This window comes from Ambystoma mexicanum, chromosome 2p (assembly GCF_040938575.1).
Source record: "Ambystoma mexicanum isolate Mex_15411 chromosome 2p, UKY_AmexF1_1, whole genome shotgun sequence".
In the NCBI taxonomy this organism is placed as follows: Eukaryota; Metazoa; Chordata; class Amphibia; order Caudata; family Ambystomatidae; genus Ambystoma; species Ambystoma mexicanum.
The window spans coordinates 1,418,523,495-1,418,547,429 of NC_090923.1; the positions used below are offsets into that span (position 1 = coordinate 1,418,523,495).

General features: G+C 50.4%; 1 protein-coding gene across 1 annotated transcript in view; it reads left to right on the plus strand.

Annotated features, from left to right (window-relative positions):
* The window catches only part of LOC138567897 (SCO-spondin-like), a 1,036,222-nt gene that overhangs the window by 659,298 nt on the left and 352,989 nt on the right, over positions 1–23,935 (plus strand). The window contains exon 73 of the mRNA XM_069646396.1: positions 23,133–23,302. Coding sequence (XP_069502497.1) covers positions 23,133–23,302 — 170 coding nt within the window. The remainder of the gene's footprint in view (positions 1–23,132; positions 23,303–23,935) is intronic.

Consider the following 23,935-nt stretch of genomic DNA (forward strand, 5'->3'; position numbering starts at 1 on the left):
TCAGTCCGCAGGCACATATACATGCCCAGAACACCCGCAGAAAGGCAGGCCGTTGTCCAGGACTTTTACAGGGTGGCACACTTCCCCAAAGTGCTCGGTGCCATAGATTGCACCCATGTGGCCCTACGTCGACATAGGGCCACTGAGCACATCTACCGAAACCGCAAGCACTGGCATTCCATCAATGTACAGGTGGTATGCGATGCAAAGGGAATCATCACCTCTGTCTATGCAAACTACCCTGGCTCCACCCATGACAGTTTCATATACAGAATGTCCGCCCTGAGCTGGGCCCTGGAAGCTGGGCAGCATGGCGACACATGGCTCCTAGGTGAGTACAAATGCCCGTGCACATGCATGCATGTCACACACACACACACACACAAATACACAAACCCCAATAGTCACAACCATTATCACCTCTCCAGGGGACAGTGCCTACCCTCTAAGCAACCACATGATGACGCCAATACGGAACCCCACCACACCACCCCAGGTAAGATACAATGCGGCCCATATTGCAACCAGGGCCATAGTGGAGCGCACATTCGGAGTGCTCAAGTCACGCTTCCGCTCCCTTGACCGCTCTGGCGGGCAGCTACTCTATGCACCCCCAGTAGTGTGCAGGATCATTGTTGCAGCATGTGTCCTGCACAATATTGCCACATGGCAGGGCGTACCGGTGGACATGGTGGTGCCCCCACAACCCCAACCACAGGCACAGGCGCTGCCCATGGGAGGGGATAGGGCACGTGCCGAGGAAGCCCGGACCCAGCTTGTGGCCAGATTTTTCACCTAAACTCCCAACCCTGCCGGAGTGTCACCTGGCACATACCAGGTGACAATCGATGATGACAAAGAGACAGTCAACTGTCACAACCTTACCACCCTGAGAATGTTGCCACGGAAGTGCTACATTGTGTGCATCCCTAGCTACTTAAACACAAGCAATCCTGTGTGACCAAAAGGCAGACATGTAAGGTGTGAATCACACAGACCTGCAAAACAGGACCTGACTATCACTGGTATGTCACTCAAACCCTCCCAAACCACAACATGACATGGCAAGCAATAGCCATACACCAACACAGTACCAAAAAGGTACACATTGCCATGTGAAAAATGTAACTGGGCATCAGACAATGATGCCTGACATGGAATCAGATGAAATGATTGACCAACAACCTCCCACCAAAATAAGTCATACCCAAATGCATTCCAAAAGTTGTATTTTAAACATAACAATGAATGCCTGTCCGCATGCACAATGTGCATTGCAAAATCAACACTGCAGCTACTGTGTGCCGTGTCCACCTCCTGCAACACACTGCTCAGCGCACAGCACAGTGAACAGCCATTGTGTGTGATTCACACCCTGAGCATCACATCTAAGCGACAAACTACATAAAAAAAAACAAAATAGGCATGTACAGGATCCACAAATGGTCATAGAACATGTGCTGCAGGGACACAGTGGGCACCAGAAGGCAAACAGAGTGCACACATGGACATGTAAGGGTGGTTGTACATGTAGTGGATCATAGTGCGAGTGTGTGGGTCAGTAGGGACATGCACTCAACATATGCATGTGAAATCAAGTGACCATCAGTGTCCTCTACACATCACATGTGAACATTCACCATGTGTATACCCCAGCATGTAAAATCACAACTATCCCCTCACACCTGAAAGGTAAACACAACACATGAACAGGCATTGATCAGCAGAATACATCATGTAAATAGGAAAGCACAATTACAATTTCAGGGTGCCCATCACACTGCAGGGCAAGGCAACTATCAACAACAAAACACCCCCCTCCCTCACAAATCACCACGACCAACTGAACAACTGTATCTGGGTTATTCATCCGACATCCTTGAATTCCACCTGGCCACAGGATCACCCTTCCCCTTTGTCACCATCTCCCACCTTGTGTGTAAAAAGTTGCCAGCACCCTCAGAGTCCACCTAGATTTGCAAAAGCACAAAATCCAACAGAACTCAAAGCAGGACAACACAGAAGCCAAGCAAATAGCCTGCAGGGAGTAAAACTAACAAGAACAGCCTCCAGTAGATGACTTGAAGTAGCAGTACGCCACAAAGGCCAAGTACTACCACAATGATGTTAACAACTAAGGTAGCACAGTAAAACAATGTCACAACAGGATCTGAACCATGTGTGGCACATAACATAGAATGATGCACCACAAACGGATGTCTACTGTCACAACTCCCATGTACAGGTGCAGGAGTGGTACAAAACAACCACCCCCACCGTGGTCTGGGTGCCTGCAAGGTCTAACTCACACAGGCCTCTGAGACCCTGGAGGGGAAGGAGGGTCAGGGATATGCAGTCGGGACAGGCATTGGCATACTGGATAACCGGAATGAGGGGCAGGAGAGGGGAGTAGGATTGACACGGGAAAGTAGGGAATGCACCAAAATGTAGTACACACATTAACACATACACAATTATATCAAACTTGTTCACATGCACATAGCACCAAATTACTCAAATGTAAGTCAAAGAGAAACTTATCTTTGGGGTGAGTGCTGGCCTCCTGCCTGCGCACTCTCAGGTCCGGTAACAGGAGCATTTCAATGCTGCAAAGAGAGCCACAGTTAATAATCTGTGCGTGCGCAAAACACACAAACACACCACCAAATATGCCCCAAAGTAACAAAATACACTACAAACAGTATGCTTCATACCCATACGTAACATTACCCCTCTGATGGTTCATACACAGTCAATGCAGTATGTCAGGCACCGGTGGGTGTGTGGCAAATGGAACACCAATGTGTCATGATTCACACAACATGCAATGTTCCCTGTGTAAGCAGACAGACGCATATAGCAAGGTCTGACTTCAGAACAAGTCCTGTACCACCATGACCAAAATAAAGTAGCCAGTGTATGTATCAATTTCTACTTGGAAATGAAATGCACTGCACCCGAGTCTGTCCCTTGCTGTCTGTCCCTGTGAGCTGCTTCATTCCATGTCTCGGAACGCTACATGGCTAATACAAGTGCCTCAATGGACCATAGTGGGCCGGAGGGTATGTGTCACTGCCCTTGCAGGTGCCCCAGACAACTTTCACATCAACTAGCCATCAGTCCACTAACACATCTGAGCTGTATTGTGCGCTTCTACACCAATATTTGTCCAAGTTCACCGTCAGTGCTGCTACTAAGCATGCATGTTCAACTGGCCAGGTGGAAGGTTTGTTGTGTTGTGACCCCCCTGTGCTGCTCACCTTGCCTGGAGTCCCTTGAAACACGTCATCGATTTTCGGATGTATGATCGCAATCCCTGTGCCTCTGCTTGCGCACACATGAACATATCGGCAGCACCAAACGTGTCCTGATTCCAGACGTCCAATGGCCCATGTCTGCTGGCAAAGGTGGTCTTGAGGCTCATCCCCCTGCAGAAAGTGCATGAAACACATGATTAATGCTTAATATTCATCTGTGTGTGTCTCTTCAGGCATTACATGACTGGACCATGTCAGAGACTTACAACAGAAATGACACCATCAGTCCGTCTTTCACAGCAACAGTGTGGAACACACTATCTACGGCATGATTTGCAACAAGCACATGTTCATTAAAGATAAGAAACATACTACACAATGCATAGCAATGAATGTACACATGAATCATTAAACACCCCATCTAGCAAAAGAAGAACAGTGGACAATTACACCCCAATCATCCCCACTAGGGGTGTTAACACAAGTTCCACAGCAGCAGACATGCCACAGATATGACAGTCCATTGCCCTTGTGTAATAGGCTGTTATACCGAAGCATCCTTGCGAGCCCATGGATAAGGGAAGCAGGAGTGGCATATGTGAGTCAAGGACCCCAAGCAGCAAACACATCCACAAGACAAGCATGAAGGGCCCAGCTGAAACAGACAGTGGATGCTTTCAAAAGCCACAAAGCACCACACCGTCACATGAAAGCACAATAGACTAGCAATTTTAAACTATATTAACTAATTACATTAACTATGAAAAACCTACTTTACCTATTTAAACTAACTATCAAACAGAAACTTAACTAACTAAACTAAAAGAAAAAGAAAAAATGGCCACATACGACCCGGGAGGGGGGCACCCAGGAGGGGGGAGTTACAGGGTGCTGCTCAACAACGACATGCGATGATGCTGAGGAAAAAAAAAACTCCATGGGCTCAACGCCTGCACAGCCCGACCTATGTGAGAGATAGATTGTCGTCCGAGTCTGGTTCTTCCTGGAAAGGAGGACGTGGCACTGGAGCATGACCACGCCTAGCCGCAGCTTGCCCCTCGTCGGCAGCAAGTCTGCCGGATGGGTGAGGCTGGTTCTGTGTGGTGATGACACGTAGGTCTGCATGCAGAACCTCCCGTGATACACATGCTTCCTCTTGCAAGGTAGCACGTGTAACACGAAGTTCCTCCTGCAAGGCCTGGCTTGACAACCGCTGCACCTCCCGGCAAGCATGTAGCTCAGCCGAGATGGTACGCTCAAGCTGTGCAAACCTCTCCTCTACCTGCTCCCTCTGGGACATCAGAAGGACACCCAGAGTGGATCTGAGGGAAGCATACTCCTCCCTCAGGGCCTCCATGTGTGCCTCTGCGTGAGCAGCAATTGCTTCACGCAGAGACAACATTTCAGCCTGGCGTGCCCTGTCTGAGGCCGCCATGCCCAGCCTGAGCGAGCGGGCCGTGGACCGTGCCAACTGCTGCTGGAGAAGCACCTGCCTAGCAGGGGGGAGCACAGATCGGGCCACACGCTCCATGCTCTCAGCGATGTTCTCCATTGCTGCCCCCTGGCGTTCAGAATTGGCAGTCATGTCTTGCTCCCACTCAGTATACAGCGGTTGCGCGCGGCGACCGCGTTGCTGGGCTTGACCCCTGCAGGACCCAAGGACTGGGTGTCCTCGTTGTGTTGGCACCGCCCGCGGCTGCACGACTGCATGCCCCCATCAACGTGATGTCCCAGGCACATCAGTGACTGGTGTGGAGGGTGACCCTGCATCCCGATCCACCACGGGCGGAGGTTCCAAGGCTGTCTGACCCCTCAGTGCAGGTGTCGCGGACAGAGGAGTGTCCACATCAGAATCAGTCACCCCTGACATATGGAACTGATGCTCATCCAACTCGACATGGTCGTCAGAGTGTTCATCAGGGCTGGACTCATAGGCAGCCAGAGACAAGATGGACTGTAGCACTTGGTGGTTTTCGTGGCCTACCACCCCACGACCCCCACTTGTGCTGGGTTGATGTAGTGATAACAACCCTGTGCCTGGCATGATGACACCATCCTGCGGCTCCATTGCGTCATCACCTGAAAAATAGAGAGGAAAAAGGTCACTACACATGTTAGAAGCACACTACACACACACACACCGGCACCAAACACATCAGGCAGACATGTGACACACAAAATAGAACCTGGCATGCATGCTGGGTAAACTTGAAATTGCTTCTGTGATTAGACCTGTGGAAAGGTGGCAGTTCGCACTGAAGTGGGTCTATGCAGTGCAGAAAATATGTATGTTACTATCTACATGTACAAGGACTTCATGGTGTGTGACAGAAAATGTGAAGGCAGTGAAAGGTCAACTTCAGGCATCACGTGCAATGTGCATTCAATGGGTAGCATATCTACAAGCAAACCACCCCTCCCCCCAAGTGCAAAAGCAGGGATGCCTAGCATGGTATCAAAAGGCTGACCATAGACCTGTGTATTGACAGACAGTGTTGGCTAGCATCAACAGCATCATGTGAGTCAAGTGACAACACAGCAAATGATGATGGGACAGTAAGCAGGACACATGATGAAACCTCTGGAGGACACCCACGTGTGAAGAAGACACTACACCAGTTGGACAGAGTCATTGGCCATTAAACAGGCTGAGGCCTGTGACCCACACAGATTGTCAGACCCTAAACATGTGTGCAACGCAGTACTGAGCCACAGTTGACATGGGAAGGCAAATGAAATGCCATGCAATTTGGGTCATCATGGACTTGTGTAACAGTGATCATCCAGTCATGGACACATATGGGCATGCGTGAAATGCACATGGAGCATGAATGGGCACTCATGTCCCTGTGGGACATCTGACCCATGCACAGTCCAAGTGAGACACCCTGCATCAAGTACTAAGGATGTACCTCAATGGATATGTCTGGCAGATTGGCCGCTGGATGTTAGAATGTAGACAGGAGGCATGACCAGCAAAGTAACCAAGGGCAATATTGTAGCAGACCAGTGCTAAAATGGAATTGGGGTGCAGAGCAGGGGATTGAGGGGCAAGGGAGCATGCCTACATTGGCTACCCCCTTGCAGGCAGAGGACACATGCACGTCAGTCATGCTATGCATAGTTCCTGGGCTGAGAGGAAGGTCACCCCACGCTACATGCAGAAGTGCTAGTGAGCTGGAACAAGGACCGGAGGGGCATACTGGTAACCGGCATGTGACTAGGGTGCAAAAGTGGTGATGTGGACAGTCCCCGTCTGCTCCACATGTCCACCATCCAGCAGAGTAGACATGCATCAGGGAAGCATTGCATTACTTGCACATCATAACCATGTACACGTGACATGTAGTGGCAGTCATGCACAACACATCACACAAGTAAAACACACACGTCCTCAACAAACACGCATCAACACTCACTGGACTGGGCATCAAAGTCCGGCATCTCTCCCACTCCTTCGACCAATTCAGATGGTATGAACTCAGCAACGAGTGACTCATGGGGAGTGAGGTCTTTCCCCTCCATTGCAGGCCCACCGCCAGTCACCAGAGTCAAGTTGTAATTTGAGGCACGCTTAGCCTTAGCGCCGCGTTTGAGGTCATTCCAACGCTTTTTGCACTCTTGCACCGTGCGCACCTCATGGCCGAATGCACTCACATGTTCCGCAACTTGCTTCCAGTGGGTATCACGGTGGGCAGCCGTAGTCTGACAATTAGCAGCCACTAGCATGTCACGGCAGTGTTTCCGCACGTAGCCCACGAGGAAGTCCAGTTCCTGTTTGCAGAAAGGCTTCTTCCTCAACGTGCAGGAGGTCGTGGCTGTGTGTGGGGTCCCAGCCTGTGCTGCAGGTGCAACCTTCCTCCTCTTGGATTGTGGCGCAGACCCTGGCTGGCTAATGCTGCCCTGATCAGTATGGCCAGTGGGTTCGGTGGATTGAGCCAAGGGAGTGGCAGGTGGAGGGACGACCAAAGTCCTGACTTGTGTCAGTGGCAGCTGGGTGCCCTCTAATGGACCCTGCGCAGCAACATCCGCTGTGGCAGGGTCATTGACCGCAACTGTCCTGGTTGGCAGACTCACAACCGGGGTGTTGTTGGGTGCATCTGCCCCTGCACTTGCCAACACCCGGCTTTTTGGGGCAGCAGATGACATAACTGCCCCAGGGACACGTGTCTTGGTCAGGGCAGCCCTGCGTGCCCCTACGGTTTCCCTCCTGGCCTGTTGGAAATCTTCCAAGGGCTCTTCAAGTGCCAACCCAGCCTGCACTGGCAGACCCTGAGCCTGGGTGGTGGTGTCCACAGCTGCACCTGCAGCTACCACTACCCTTGGGCCCGTGGCAGTCGATGAAACGGACTGCTGGGTCACTAGGGTGCCAGTGCCAGATGCAGAAGCTGCATCTCCCGGAACCACAGGGGGTGGTGGCATGACTGCACCGACACATGGCACACATCGTGCTCAAGTGGTGCACCCCTGCCTCTTCCCCCTCTGCGGCCACCCTGGACACCCTGGAGTCCCCCTACTCCCTGGTCAACCCGGCCATGTCCCCGACCACGCCCGCCACGAGGAGTATGCCCAGCTGAGGCGCCCCTCACCTTTGGTGGCCTCCCAACCATGGCACAGATGTAGTAGTGCCGGCACAGATGGAGTAGTGCCAATGGGAGTCGTAAACCACAATTGACCTGGGCAATTGGGGTGAAGGGGGTCGGATGCAAGATGTTAACAGCCCCCCTGCACCTGCAAGGCTGTATGTGACCCCGGTGATGTAGTGACGGGCACCCCAAAACTGCAGTAAAACCGTGCACGCAACCCTGCAGCCTACGTGCGTGGAATCAACCTCCCGCAGTACGCGGTGGCACCCAGTAACACGAAAAACAGGTACGCGTGGGACACGCAAGCTACTATGACCTCGAAAATGGGTGCGATACACAGGGGCACCCGCAGTGGGAAAAATAGCGTGCGCGACTCACCGTCTGACTAGCGCGATGCAGGAAAAAACACATAGCCAATACCCCCGCCAAAAGAAGAGATAAGTCCTTGATAGCTGTGAAGTTGTGATGGCACGCGAAACAACACGAAGCAGGAACACACGTCGGTCTCCACGAAAGGCACGTACAGGGAACTGACGTGCAATTTTTTCACGTGCCAAATCACTCCGTATCAAGCTGGCCACGCGAAAACACACGGAAAACCATGCTCCTGCCCAGAAGGCCGAATTACTGCCCCCCAGAGCCCCGAGCACGCTCCCACCTGCAATCTGCTGCTGCCTGACTGCCTGCTGCCCACATGCCCTCCCATTTGCTGCCTGCACGTCAGCCAGGGGTGCAGTTGCTGTGACCACCCCTGCTGGAACCGAAGACTCCCGACTGGGATTCCATCGCTCCACAGCCCAGCCCCAGGACCCAGTTGCCCACCCACTCCTGCCTCTGGGGTTGCCATGTCCAGCACAACACCATCTGGCAGCACTGGCAACCCCCAGCCAGAGAGGCAGAAGGCCACCAGCTTCAGTGCCAGGGAAGTTGGTGTCCTGGTGGAGCAAGTCCTGGGGCAGTATGATGCCCTCTTTGGAAGTTCGCGCGCCGACAATTAAGGACGGACCAGGATCTGGATGGACATCGTGAATGCCATCAACGCGGGGGGGTGGCAGTCCGTGACTTACATCATGTCAAGAAGTGCTGGGAGGACTTCAGGTCAAGGACCCTCAACAAGGCCCGGCGCCTCGCGAAGGCAGCGGATGCCGAGGGGCGCCGGGGCCAGCTGTCGGACCACCAAATGAGGGTCCTGGAACGCTTATGCCCAGCGCTCTATGTCCAGATCCTTGAGAGGCAGACCCGTCTGAAGTCGAGCGGTAAGTGTTCATACAGAGTGATTGGACGATGTGCGTGTCGTGGTGTGCCAGTAGTGTTCAGGTTGCACATGTGTTTTTGTAGGGCCATGTAGGGATGTGTATGAACATGGGCGTGAGGCTGCCACATGTGTGTCCTCTCATGTGTGAGACACATTGATGGTGTACGTGTTGGTAAGCATGCTGGACAAATGCAGGTGTGGGAGCACACATGTTTGAATTTCTGTGTATGTACATTGGCATGGTTGTGGCATGGATGGTGGTTCCTAATGCATGTATCTGCACTGTGTACATGTGCATGTGTGTGTATTTGACAAGTGGGCAACTGTGATGCAACATGGATGCATGTGACACTGATATGTAGAAGGCTGAATGACAGATCTGACATGTATGCCGATCTCATCACTGCAACAGTTGGAGGAGATGTAGACATGCATGTAAGTGTGGTGGCATGTGTGCATGTCTACTGCACTCCCTGTGTTTCATGCAATGTCTGGCTCACCTTTGGATGCTCATGCTGTTGTATGTGTATGGATGGTGCTGGCTGTTGTGATATGGCTGTGGAATTGCTCCTGTGTGTGAGTTGAAATGACATGTGTGTTGGGGATTGTGATGCCATGTCTGAAGTTTGACACTGCCACTCATGTGCAACTGTCATGTGTGTATCAGTCCATTGTACAGTGCCCTGATGCCGGTGTTTTATCTCTCCCTGTCTGCAGCTTCAACTGATGAAGAGGGCGGAGAGGGTGCTGTGGAGCACAGCGGCAGGGATCGCGCCGCCAGCTGGAGACGCAAGGCCCGGCTCTTCTCCCAGGTTGTCATCTCGTCACGGAGTGAGAAGTCCGGTGCCGCGTCCCAGGCCTCAGCTGCCAAGGGTAGGTCCAAGAGGCGGAGGTCGGAGTTGGACTCCTCGGCAGCAGAAGGGGCAGCTGAGACCCCACAGGGTCCGATGGAGGAAGATGGCACGGAGTCATCCAGGTTGGTGGGGGGTTTGGTGGAGGAGGAGGCCGTGCAAGGGACAGACACAGGGTCTGGAGGTGGAGATTCCACTGGTGCTAGTGGTGCAGTGCAGAGGCAGGGACAGGAGGCAGCACAGGCCACCGCGGAGGTGCCTGTGTGTAATCCTGTCCCCGATCCTGTGACTGCATCATCCTGCACCTGCAGGGATACCTAAATCCAGACCCGTTTTCAGGGAGGGGATCCGCTTGCAACAACTGGCCTTCCTCTCCCTGCGGACGTGTCTATCCGGGACCGGGTTGAGCCTGTCCTGAGTGGGATGGCGTTGCGTCAACGGGGCATGCGAGGTGACCTGCAGTGTTTTCGTGAGGACACTGCACGTCAACTTGAATGCCTCGTTGACCGCATTGACCTACCGGGACGGGTCACCAGGGCCGGATTCCTCCGTTTGCTGGACCTTCTTCCGACCCCTTCCTCACCTGAACCCCCTATGCACCAGTCGTCATCCATGCCATCTTCCCACCCATGTATCACCTGGGTACCCTGTGAAGCTGCCTCTGAACCTGCGGCCAGGCTGATGGAGGACACATCCCTGCCACAGTCGGGAGTCGGACGTCCAGCAGGGGTGGCCACCTCAACAACTGCACCCCAGCCGGAGGAGGATGTGCAGGCAGCAAGAGCCAGGGCACAGGCATAGGCACAGCAGCAGCAGCAACAAGGTGGGAGCCATGATGGCTCGGGGCCTTCAACATCGGAGGGGCAGGCATCGGCCAGAGGGCAGGAGGGCCCAGGACTGAAAGTGTCTTCCGTGTGGCAGCGGTTAGGCCATGCTATAGATGCGGAGCGGCAGAGGGCAGAAGAGGCACGGCTCACAATGGTCAGGGCGGAGAACTCCATGCGTAGGGCTCTGAGGCGGGCCGAGTGCCTCGAGGCAATTCGCAGGGACCTGGAGGTCCACATGTCATCGTCCATGCGAACCCTCGGGGCCATGGAAGAGGACCGCCTCCGGGACATCGAGCAGGAGTTCGATGATGCCCTAGCCCCGGAAAATCGGGAAGTGAGTCGTCAGACTAGCCCACTGCCATTGTAAATAGTTTTTAGAGTTAGGTTTCCTTTTCCTTTTCCTTTTATTTGTGGTCAATGGACAATGCCACAACCATTTGTATATAGTTTTAAGTTTATGTAGTTTTTTAGGTAGGTTTCATTTGTTTGGTTGGGCTCATGGATTGATTTGATTTATTTTTTGGATTTTGCACATGGATTCATGGATTTTTCTTTTGGACAATGGATTGTGAATAGTTTGATCATGGATTAATTAGAATTTTTTTTTCATCATGGACATGGAGTAATGGATTTTTTTTTTGGAACAATGTATTGTAAATAGTTGGACTATGGAATAATTTGAATTTTTTTTTCATTATGAACATGAAAAAATTGATTTTTTTTTTTTTACCTTTCCTTTGGACTTGCGTTGGTGGAGGGAGAGTTTGGACTGTTTTTCTTTCAAATTTTTTTGGATTGGTTATAATTTTCATTCACTCATCTTTTGCACATGCTTTTCATTTCATGTTTGCTATTTTTGTATGATTTAATTTCATTTATTTATTTTTGTACATAATACATATTCATATTTTATTTCCATGTGTGGGATTCGCTCATTGGGTTGATGCACGTGAAAATGTGTGTTTACACAATCAATGCCAACCAGTGTATCTGTGTGACGGACATGTGTCATGTCAGTGTGGGGTGGATTGGGAAATCATTGCGTCTCAAAAATGGGGTGGCGTGATGTGGTTTTTTGGTGCAGAAGTGGCCCATGATTGTGCTTCTTTATTTTGTGTAGGGGGGGACATGAGTGGGGGCCTGCTGGCAGGTGCCTGTCACTGCTGGGGGTGGGGGTGCAGGGGGACATGAGTGGGACATGAGTGGGGGCCTGCTGGCAGGTGCCCCTCACTGCTGGGGGGTGGGGGTGCAGGGGGACATGAGTGGGAGCCTGCTGGCAGGTGCCTGTCACTGCTGGAGGGTGGGAGTGCAGGGGGACATGAGTGGGACATGAGTGGGGGCCTGCTGGCAGGTGTCCCTCACTGCTGGGGGTGGGGGTGCAGGGAGACATGAGTGGGGGCCTGCTGGCAGGTGCCTGTCACTGCTGGGGGGTGGGGGTGCTGGGGGACATGAGTGGAACATAAGTGGGGGCCTGCTGGCAGGTGCCCCTCACTGCTGGGGGGTGGGGGTTCAGGGGAAATGAGTGGGGGCCTGCTGGCAGGTGCCTGTCACTGCTGGGGGGTGGGGTGCAGGGGGACATGAGTGGGGGCCTGCTGAAAGGTTCCCCTCACTGCTGGGGGGTGGGGGTGCAGGGGGACATGAGTGGGACATGAGTAGGGGCCTGCTGGCAGGTGCCCCTCACTGCTGGGGGGTGGGGGTGCAGGGGGACATGAGTGGGACATGAGTGGGGGCCTGCTGGCAGGTGCCCCTCACTGCTGGGGGGTGAGGGTGCAGGGGGACATGAGTGGGACATGAGTGGGGTCCTGCTGGCAGGTGCCCCTCACTGCTGGGGGGTGGGGGTGCAGGGGGACATGAGTGGGACATGAGTGGGGGCCTGGTGGCAGGTGCCCCTCACTGCTGGGGGTCCAGGGGGACATGAGTGGGACATGAGTGGGGGCCTGCTGGCAGGTGCCCCTCACTGCTGGGGGGAGGGGGGGAAGGGGGACATGAGTGGGACATGAGTGGGGGCCTCCTGGCAGGTGCCTGTCACTGCTGGGGGGTGGGGGTGCAGGGGGACATGAGTGGGGGCCTGCTGGCAGGTGCCCCTCACTGCTGGGGGGTGGGGGTGTAGGGGGACATGAGTGGGACATGAGTGGGGGCCTGCTGGCAGGTGCCCCTCACTGCTGGGGGATGGGGGTGCAGGGGGATATGAGTGGGACATGAGTGGGGGCCTGCTGGCAGGTGCCTGTCACTGCCGGGGGGTGGGGGTGCAGGGGGACATGAGTGGGCATGAGTGGGGGCCTGCTGGCAGGTGCCCCTCACTGCTGGGGGGTGGGGGTGCAGGGGGACATGAATGGGGGCCTGCTGGCAGGTGCCTGTCACTGCTGGGGGGTGGGGGTGCAGGGGGACATGAGTGGGACATGAGTGGGGGCCTGCTGGAAGGTGCCTGTCACTGCTGGGGGGTGGGAGTGCAGGGGGACATGGTGATCACTAGTGGAAGGTGACATGTGTGCTGGCTAGGGGGCATGCCCAGAGGTGCAGGGTAGTCCCCTGTGTTGTGGGTTGCCTGCAGGGGCCGTGGATGGGGTGGAGGGCACACCTGGGAGGACCCACACTGCCAATTCACGTGTGAAACTTCCTGCGAACCCCAGTAATACGCATACCCCACTCTCACAGGGCCAATCGCGTGTGAAACTTTTTGCGTACCCCAGTAATACACGTACCCCACTCGCACAGGGCCAATCGCGTGTGAAACTTCCCGCGAACCCCAGTAATACACGTATCCCACTCGCACAGGGCAGTAGCGTGTGAAACCTCCCGCAAACCCCAGCAATACACGTACCCCACTCGCACAGGCCCTTTCGCGTGTGAAACTTCCTGTGAACCCCAGTAATACATGTACCCCACTCGCACAGGGCCAATCGCGTGTGAAACTTCCTGCGAACCCCAGTAATACACGTACCCCACTCGCACAGGGCCAATCGCGTGTGAAACTTCCCGCGAACCCCAGTAATACACATACCCCACTCACACAGGGCCAATCGCGTGTGAAACATCCCGCAAACCCCAGCAATACACGTACCCGACTCGCACAGGCCCTTTTGCGTGTGAAACTTCCCGCGAACCGCAGTAATACACATACCCCACTCGCACAGGCCCTTTCGCGTGTGAAACTTCCCGCGAACTCCAGTAATACACGTACCCCACTCGCACAGGGGCAATCGCGTGTGAAACTTCCCGCGAATCCCAGTAATACACGTACCCCACTCGCACAGGCCCTTTCGCGTGATAAACTTTCCGCGAACCTCAGTAAAACACGTACCCCACTCGCACAGGGCCAATCGCGTGTGAAACTTCCCGCGAACCCCGGTAATACACGTACCCCGCTTGCTGTGTGCTGTGTGGCGGCCATGTATACTGGTACAGGGTTAGCGCAGCCCTTTGCGCTGGATTGGGGATTTTGATGGCTTTTCCGTGTGCGAGGGGCGTTCTTGGGGGCGTAACTGGCGCTTCTGCAGGGTCGCTGCGCCGCTGTGCGCCACAGCTGGATTTGGTAGCTAAAATCCAGGAATACACTGTGCGCGGAAATGGATTTTGGCGCACGTGGCTGGCGCAGAGATTCGCACGCGCACACTGTGCGCCAGCCTCGTGCGCCACTTGTGCGCTAAATTCTATGAATTACCCCCTATGTGCCTAAAGATGGAGGGATATTCCAAAGAAAGCAATTCTATTCCAATCTCCTTGTCCCATGAAGGCCCGCCTAGTTCAATCCTGTCCTCTGTTTCACACAATGAACCCCAATGCTAGAAAAAAGCTCCTGATCAACCAACATCCCTAATACATGAAATGAAACGTCTTTCTTCTTTCACACTTTATTGAAAGTCAAACCAGCCTTCTCTTGGCCTATGGACTTGCTTTCTTTGTGTTTGACCAGGTATTTTCCGCTCACTGCGCCTCTGTATCTTGAAGCATATTCCTAAGCAGGGTGTCCCTTAGTCACATTGGTTTCAATGAGTTTCTTTAATTTGGTAGGTTACTGGTGGCCCTGTTTGTCAGCAAACCGTTTTATAACATCATTGTGCATCTAGATAGCAATGAGAAATGTATAGTCATACTATGAATTCCTAAGTATAAATTATTTTCCTAATGGATACTGTCTCCTTTGCTGATCCCTTACCATCTATGTTTCTAGCCTATGTCTAAAGCCCGCTCACATGGCACCTGGTGGCAGCACCGATGCACGCAGTGACATAAAAGCATTCTCGTAGCCCTCATTGGAAGTGAAGGTATCCAGGGTATTTATTAGTTGTGGTGCATATCCCAGGGTCATTAGTCCCTTTTCTAATTCTACAGGTAGTGGAACTTTCGAACAAGCCCAGGGACTTGTGTTCCAACAGTCACTCAAGTTTGAATTTAGATGTTTATTTTCGTATTTCATTTGCTATTTTGCCAAAGCATTATACAAAATGAAAAAGAAGCCCTCTGGCTTTGAAGCCTATGACAAATGCTCCATTTATTTATTTATGCGATTTATATAGCGCACCCAGCCTGAAGGCATCTAGGCGCTGATGTTGTCTATCACTGACCCCCACAATTGGTGCACATGGTGCTTGGAGACTCGTCACGGCAGCACAAGCAGTGTTAGTGTGACCTGCTGAGGCTTAGCCTAAAAGGCCAGGTGTTCCAGGGAGCATGGCCTGTTCATGTTGGAGGAGAAGTGAAGACCAGCCCACTGCTGGGAGGTCAAGGAAGCTGGAGTGGGTGAAATCCGAGGATCTATGGGGGAGGGACTCCTACTGGCGTCATTCTGCTGGCTCCAAGGTAGAGAGACATAGGAAGAGGTCTCAGCACAGGTGCGCCTCGAGATCTTCAAAGCATAAGCACTCAGACAATACAGAGAAAAGGGCCACCAATGAGGTCATTGCCGGCACCAAAAACGTTCATGGGCCTGGTGGTGTTGTGGAATTCAGAATTCCTATGTCATGAAGTATTAGCTATACTAGCATAAAGGTGCTAGCCGATAACAGTACTGTCCACCATGCCTGTTGTGTACTGTTACTTAGTAGAGTCTTGGGGTGCCAGGGACATCTGGGTTTCCTAAAACAGGTGTGGACCAGAAGGCCATTATTGCTGGCCCATTTTGACATGGACAACTCTACCGACTCCATGGAACCAAGGACAGTGAAAATGGCACTGCAAGTGGCGGCCATGATGCTGGGTGCTGTGCCGGACAATACTCTGCAGTTGTAGTGGAGGCTGAGTGGCTTTCGGGATGGGACCCCGTACTTAGAGATAGGTAGGAGAGTTGACACCTTCCTGAGGAAGGATGATGAATATGATATCAGTGACTGGGAAAACACTTTTTGAGGGCTCAGAAATACTGTTTCCGGGCTCAGGAACTTTGTAGAAAACAACTATGGTGATGTGGATTCAGATGTCCTCAACAATGCATTTCAGGTCAAGTTCACGGAAAAAAGTGCATGCAGGCCCTCATTCTGAATTTCCATCCTATATGGGCCTTCTGAGACTAGTGGTCAAAGCACTGGACATTGATGTCTCAGACACTACTGAGCAAGGCAAGAAGGACAACGTTGCAAATGTGATACAAGAGAGCCCTAAGAAAGATCAGCTAGGCCTCCCTTTTTGGAAGTGCTTAAAGAATACAATTGACGTTTGGGAGAAGCCAGCTTCTGACCCGGCCCTAAATAGAAAACCTCTTAGAAAAGTACAGGCCAATGGAGTGGGACTCCACATATCTTTTTCATCACCTGGTGGGGGACTCATTAGAGGTGCACTCCAGGCGACACCCTAATGTGTTCCCAACTCTGCCTCCAGATGGAGAGCTGAAATGTATTCCTGCCATTGCCAAGGTCTTTACATCTTGTTCAATACCCTTGTGGTCATGGAATGCATCCACAACTCTGGGAAGTTACCAGGTTGCCTTTTGGCAGGTGTTGAAGAGGTTGACTGAACACATGCCTTCAGAGAGCCGAAAGGCAATGATATAGGTGGTTGCTGATGACTAAGTCTTGCAGACATATTATGCAGGTGGGTCTGGACACTGTGGATTGGGTGACCTGGGGGAAAGTGATATCCGCAAGGATGAGATGTCATGGTTCGCTGTGGCTGCCCAGCTTTTCGCCTGATATCCAAGCTAAAATTATGGACATAACATTCTAAGGAGATAAGTTTTATGGCGACAATCTGGAGGTAATGGCCCAAAATGTTGCCCTCATAATTTCGACAGCCGAAATGCCCGACTGTTTTAACACCCCCTTCATACTGCATACATATATGGGGGGGGTGGGATATTATAGTAATATGGGGTGTTGCAGGGGTCTCCCCCCCGCATATCTATGTTGTGTAAAGGGGGTTTAATTAAAAAAAGACAAAAAAATCGGCATTTTCTGCCGTCGCAATTATGTGTGGTTGCATTGATCGCCTAGATCCCAATGTGGATCATATCTTGAAAAAGTGTCAAGATTCAAGACAGATGGACAAGTCCCAGGGTTATCCAGTCACACCAAATCTGTTTTTCTCCACTTAGCAGTAGCAGTCAATGCACACGTCCCTAGAGAAGGCTTGTTTTGGCAGGGGCACCCCTCTGGTGTTTTTAGCTGTTTAGGATACCTGCAAGAGGCGGGATCCAGGAGAAGGCAGCTATCTAACAGAGTGCTTCTCAGGGATCAACTGTCCCTTCAAAGTTGAACTGACCTGGGCTTTGGCATGCTATGCTACTGGAGGCAGGCTAGGGACCTTGTTAGGGAGTGGGCGACTATGATCATGGACCATTGCATCCTGCCGATAGTGGAAATTGGCTATAGTCTTCCTTTCTTGACATTTCCCTTAGATTGCCCAGTGCAGCAGGAAAGAGAGGAGTAACCTGCTGCCACCTGCTGCAGTACCCAGATACGTCCTCCAACCGAAGCATCCAGGGAGAACAACGAGGCTTCGACACTTCCCCAAAGTCCAGGCTGAAGAAGGTTGGCCTTTAGTTGGCCCCTGCGGAGGCGAGAGAACCTTCTCTGCCCTTGCTTCGCTTAGGACAACTGCGCCTTTCTCTTAAAGGTTGTGTAAGGCCAAAATACCCTGCCCCCAAAAACTGAATGAAAAGGATTGCTTGGCCATCTGCTGGGCTACCAGTCCCGGCGTGTCCTTAAATGTCTCCGAGAAATCATCAGCCCTCTGTCCAAGAAGATGCTCACTTCTGAAGGCCACTTAGAGGAGCTTAGACTACACATTCGATGTGAAGTTCGATCCTCAAAGGTATGAAGCTCTTCGACATACCATTGGCGCCTCCATCAATCTACCAAACGCAATCCGCCATGTCAAGGCCAGCTGGGAGGGCTTGGCATGCCATCTCCTTACCGTCATTCACAATACCCTGGCAGCTGTCCATGACTTCAACTTCCGGTAGGTGGGCAGCGGCCTCTGAGATTACCTTCCAGAGAACGCGGGAATACTACGCAAAAGCGCGCAAAGCACTGATTGCAAAAGCGCCATTCTACCGGACACGGACATCTCTTGAATGGATTTCATTCTCACACAGATTTCCTATCAAAATAGATCATTCCCCCAGCATCAGCGTCAGATGCTCAGATCTGTGGGAGACGAGGCCCTAAAAAAGAGGGCCACAAGTAATCACATGCACAAATGTAAACAAGATTTCTTCTAACTTCCAAGGAAGAGCCAGGAAAGGTAAGAACAATTATGGACATGAGGGGCCTGAACAAATACATGCAAAAGCTTCAAAGTAGTACTGCTGTTCCAAATCCTAAGGGCACTCTCGAATTTCCATGTCTGAATTTTACTAGATCACCAAAGGTGCCTTTGGTTTGTGGCAGCAGGCAGTCATTGGCAATTCAAGGTGTTGCCCTTCGTCTTAACATCGGTGCTGAGTCTTCTCCTAGCTGGTGGGCATGGTCCACTTGCGTCTGGCAGGTGTAGGTAGATATCCATAATTCAATGACTCGTTACTGAAATCTTGGAGAATTGTGTGGAACATAAAAAAGTAAAATTTGCACCACTAACGCTGTGCAACTGAAAATGATCAGCGCCGTGCTGGATGCAGTTTAGATGAAGGCTTTGCCACCGCCAGAAACCGTTCAAGCCAGCAGGAACACGTTGCCAGTTTTAAGCCAGGAATCATGATTGCAGCCGGAATGATGCTGAGGTCACTGTGTCTGATAGCATCTGTTTTTTTGCTGGTTCGTCTGGCAAGGCAAGGGGTCCACGGGGCATATGTTGCCAGTGAGCCCCACTCTGGCACAGAATCTTAACTGGTGTGGGGTGGGCTCCCTTAAACTGTGCCGAGAAGCTCAGACACTCTGAGTGTGGTTATGCGAAATGCTCATTTCTGTGCAGGCATTCCATCTGCCAGGGGAGAGCAATGTGTGGGCGTACATGATCAGTAGGCTGCAGACTGAATGCCTTGGATGGTGTGTGTGCACCAGACAGTGGTGACACCAAACGTTTGAGAGGCAGGCACCAGGGACATACTGGGGCATAACATTGGCTCAGGCAACAAATGAAAAAGTGGGTCAGCGCTCCTGGACTGGCTTAAACTGTCAAAGGGAAATAGCTCCCCATCGTGCAAGCGCAATGGTGCCCAACATAGCGTTCTGCTTCCCTAGCCTTGCAAGGCACATTACGGAAGCAGTCTGAGAATGGCCTGCTTGTATATGCCAGGGATGCGGGTGCATGTGTGTTTTGTTCTGGCAAGGGTGCTGATTTTGGTGGATTGGGGAAAAAAAACAATGGTATGTCAAATGAATTATGTGGCTAGACTGGTATTTTGACGCAGCTAGTCTAGCTATTCCTTACAGTGGCATAGTATTTATTCTGGGTGCCTATGAAAAGGTAGGAGAATAAGTGTTATTATGTGGCTAGACTAGCATTTTGGTGCAGACAGTCTCACTTTTTCTTATTGTGGGATGGTGTTTTATTCTGGGTATCAAGGATAAAGCAAACATGATACTTGTTATTATGTGTCTAGACTGGACCATACTTTGCAGTCAGTTTGAACATGTTTACCTATTGTGGGATGGCATTTTTATAGGCAAAGTTAACATGAGTATGTTCTTATTCTGGTATACTGCCATATTACTGGCATTTTGCACAACACAAGTATTAGTATGTTCTTCTATAGGAATGCTGGCATATATTGGTTCATCCAGCATGGAAATGTATGGGCACAGCCAACATGAACATGTTTTTATACTGGCTTATATTGTGGGCAAAGCATCATGAGAATGCATTGGGAAATGCTCCAATTTACTGTTGGTGACTTGCAGCTAGTGCATTTAGGCAATTGAGTTTCTCACTGTGAAAACTGCTGATTATGTTCCTAAAACATTGGAGAGGCAGGTTGAGTGAGTTACAGTCTCTGTCAGCTTGCCTGTCTTAAACAGTCATCACAAAGGACAAGGTCATGTTTCGAGTGAAGCCTCCTTTCTACTGAAAGTGATTACCTTACACCCTATCAATCAGATGATACAACTTCTGGCTTTACCCCTCTGCCTCATCCTTCCAAGGAGGAAAGAGACTACACAGTCTGAACCCTAGAAGAGCCCTGAGTCATTACATAACCATGTTGGACGAATAAAGAATGCATATACAGCTGTTTGTTAATCTTGGCCATACTTCCAGGGGGGTGGCTCTGACCAAGCAGATCATCTCCAAATGAATTGTGACACGCCTTACCACTTTTTATGAGTTGGCACACAAGACATCTGGTGTATTCCACCTGCGGTGGTGCAGGTTTGACCACCCTCCTCAGAGGGGTGCCGTCTGCATGGCAGTGACTTGTTCGACTCTGCACATATTCGCAATACTGAATTCAGGCACTTGGGCTCACGCCTAGTTTGGAAGTTCTGTGGTGTAGCAAACAGTTCTTGTCATTGGCCTGGTGAATGTGAGGCTGCTCCTTCCTAAGTGGCTAGGTTTTGCAGCGTGAATCGTTCACAGATAAGGATTCTGCAGAGGAGATAGTATCCACTTGATTTACAAGTTGCGTACCTTACGTGTAATGTTGCTTTTAATGTTTACAATGTCTCCCCTGCAGATTCCTATCTGCCTGATCAACTCCCCTCATTCAACTTGGAATATTCCCAGTCTACTTGCATCAGGAGGTATCTAGGGAACTGTTGGGGTTGGGACAGGCAGTGCTACTTATACCCTGGACACGGTTGCTTCATGTGGAGACCACAAGGATGTCCTTGCGGCACCACAGATGTAGGTGGTACCACCGGACATCATGTTGCATCATGTAATTTGTTCTGAGAGTTCTCCTGTAGACTGAACTTTTTAAAAATAATGAATCTGCGGAGGAGACATTGGATCCAACAGAACGGGCATTATCCATAAGGCCTGTAACTTGTTTATCTCTATAGAGACCCATTATTCTGTATTTTTCAAAGGAATCTTAAGCCAGTGCTTTGTCGGATGTAGGACAGGCTGAAGAATTTGGAAAACCGAATCCTCTTTTTTCAGGCAGCAACTTTCATGGGACCTTTCCCTTGACCCGAAGGGAAGGATTTAACCAGGAATCTCACCTTTGTGCTTGTTCATTGATCCCCGACTCCTCACCAACATCTGTTCAACTACATTCAGGAATTGGGGAAGGATCAATATTTTCAATGCACCCTTGTCCCTAAAGGTTCTTATTTTTGCTTTCTTTCCCTCTGCATAGATGTTCCTGATTTGAAATGCACCTTAGTTGACCCATATTCAATCTAATGTAGTTGGTCCGATCCTCCGTGGATTTCAGGCACAGGTATTCAGTGAAATCAGATATCCCTTTGAAGTCTGAGACTCTAATCACTGAAGCAACACAATACCTGTCTGCTTTATTGGATGTATTCTAATTGACCTTTTCACAATTGACCTTGGGAAAATTGACCTCAGGAGAATTTACCTAATTTATAATGTCAATTAGGACATATGTGCGGGGGGGGGAACCCCACGCAACCCCCCACCCAATCCGAAACCCCTGCAACCCCCACCCAATCCCCTTATTTATAATCCAAAACCAACCAAATACATTTATAAAATAACTAAAATAATATAAAGGTCAATTAGAACCACTATAATTAGGTCAAATAGTACAAAAGGTCAATTGTAAAAGGTCAATTTGGTTAATACCCCAATCTAATCACATAGGTTTAGCAGACTTAGTTATGAGGCTTCAGTTTCTCTTCTTTTGAAATAAATGTCTTCAGCTTGTTGCCATTTACCTAAACGAATTCAGAAAACTCTGCGCTCATAGAAAAAAGTTAAATGAATTAAAGTCAAAGAGAGTGAACAAAGGTATTTACTTGTATGAAAGAACCGTTGGGCGGCGGGAGGCCTTAAGAGGATTTACTTCAACTTTTGAACACTGGGCAATTACAAATCGGTGAAAAGTCTTAGGTTAATTAGTTTTAGGCAAATTTAACAAAGGTGAATGCTTTGGAACGTGCTTCCGGCGACTGCATGTCATCAGCATACAACATACATAAATAGTCGATCTTGCCAAGACCCAAGGACACCGACCTCCCGCACGACCTCCTTCTAATACCTGATGGCTTGAGTGGAAATTGAATAATAAGAATTATAACCATTTAACTCACAATTGGATATTAAAATTGTTAATTAAAATCATTCGAGCCTCACATTTTAATGATCAAATCAAAACCATGTGTATACGTCTTTGTTAAATCCCAATAGCTTTTTTCTTGCTGGTAAATGCAGATGAAAGAAAAAATATGCTGCTGGAATTCCCCTGGACATTGTTTCTATATTCTTCTCATTTGAAACTGCCCACTGGGTGAATCTTTGCCCACCCACAGTTGACACATCGTCATCTAAACAACCATACTGTATGTTATGCACGCCGAAGGGTATCCTTCATGTTTAGGGGAAATGTTTCTGAATAAAATGAGTTACCCAAATAATTCACATGAAGTGTTGGACATACTTATTTAAAAAATAACAATCCCATTCATAGGTTCCCTACTTTCTCTTTAGGATTGGCCATCCCTTCTTCTCGGCATTTTAACTGTAGAAGGTACAGGCTTAGAATTGCGGGGTTCATTTTTTACAGTGTGGCCGTTAAAACATTTGGATGAATACTCTTGTCCCCCAAACTCTACACCCTGTCTTAGAAGACACCTAGAGCTGATTAATTTCTCAGTGCATGCTATATATACTTACATATTATGATGTAACATAACTAGTAAATATAAGGCAGAACAGAACAGAACAGAACATGAAAGGCTAATAGGTTAGGACATAACCTAACATACTATGCAAAGACATAGGAGGATATGAATTTATCACCACAGGTTGCAGGTATACTACTTTCACTCTCTCACCGCCTGCTTCTTCTCCACATCTAGCACTGCGCGTGGAGCTGTGAGCCCGGCTGCTACTGCCCAAGTGGGCAGGTTCTGTCTGAAAACGGCACAGTCTGCGTGGACAGGAAGGAATGCACCTGCCTTGACCTTTTGACGGGGGAAAGGCACCTTCCTGGGGAGAGCATTCCAAGGAATGATGGCTGCAATAACTGGTAAGAATACTTTGTTATGATTTATTTTTTATTGTACCGGTCCTGTCTATTTCATAAAATAACAAGCGTACTGTGCTGAATGGCCCGAGATACAAGAAACCGCGAGCAAGGACAGCCAGCTCAAGTTAAGCGTAAGTTACAGCAATAACCTGTGCAGAATTGGGGTGCAGGAGCAGACCCATCAAGCAGAGAATGCCTTCTGCACTGACTGGCTTTCTTGAATGTCATCTGGGCACTTGCCCGTGCAGTGTGTTCCTGCCTCTGCCTCATGAAGCAGAGTGGATCCAATGCTCATGCTGGCTTTGGGGTTGTTGTCATTCTCATGATGGACTTCTGTCTGTTCATTGTATGTCTCGCTGTGGAGAGATGCACACTCCAAGATCCGCACCATGATGTCATCGCTGAGGACACCATTGTGCCCCTTTTTGACCACAGTCATGGGGGTGCAAGATTGAGGAGAGGGACATCATCATTCTGTTGATTGAATCTTATTTTGACCCAGTGCCCACTTTGTACTTCAGAGACATGAGTGGATTAATGCTGGCCATATGGCTCCCTGCGTTTGTCTGGATTCTTCTTGGCCCTCCGCAAAATGTATTTGATGGACATGTACATTTCTTGCCTTACCAAACC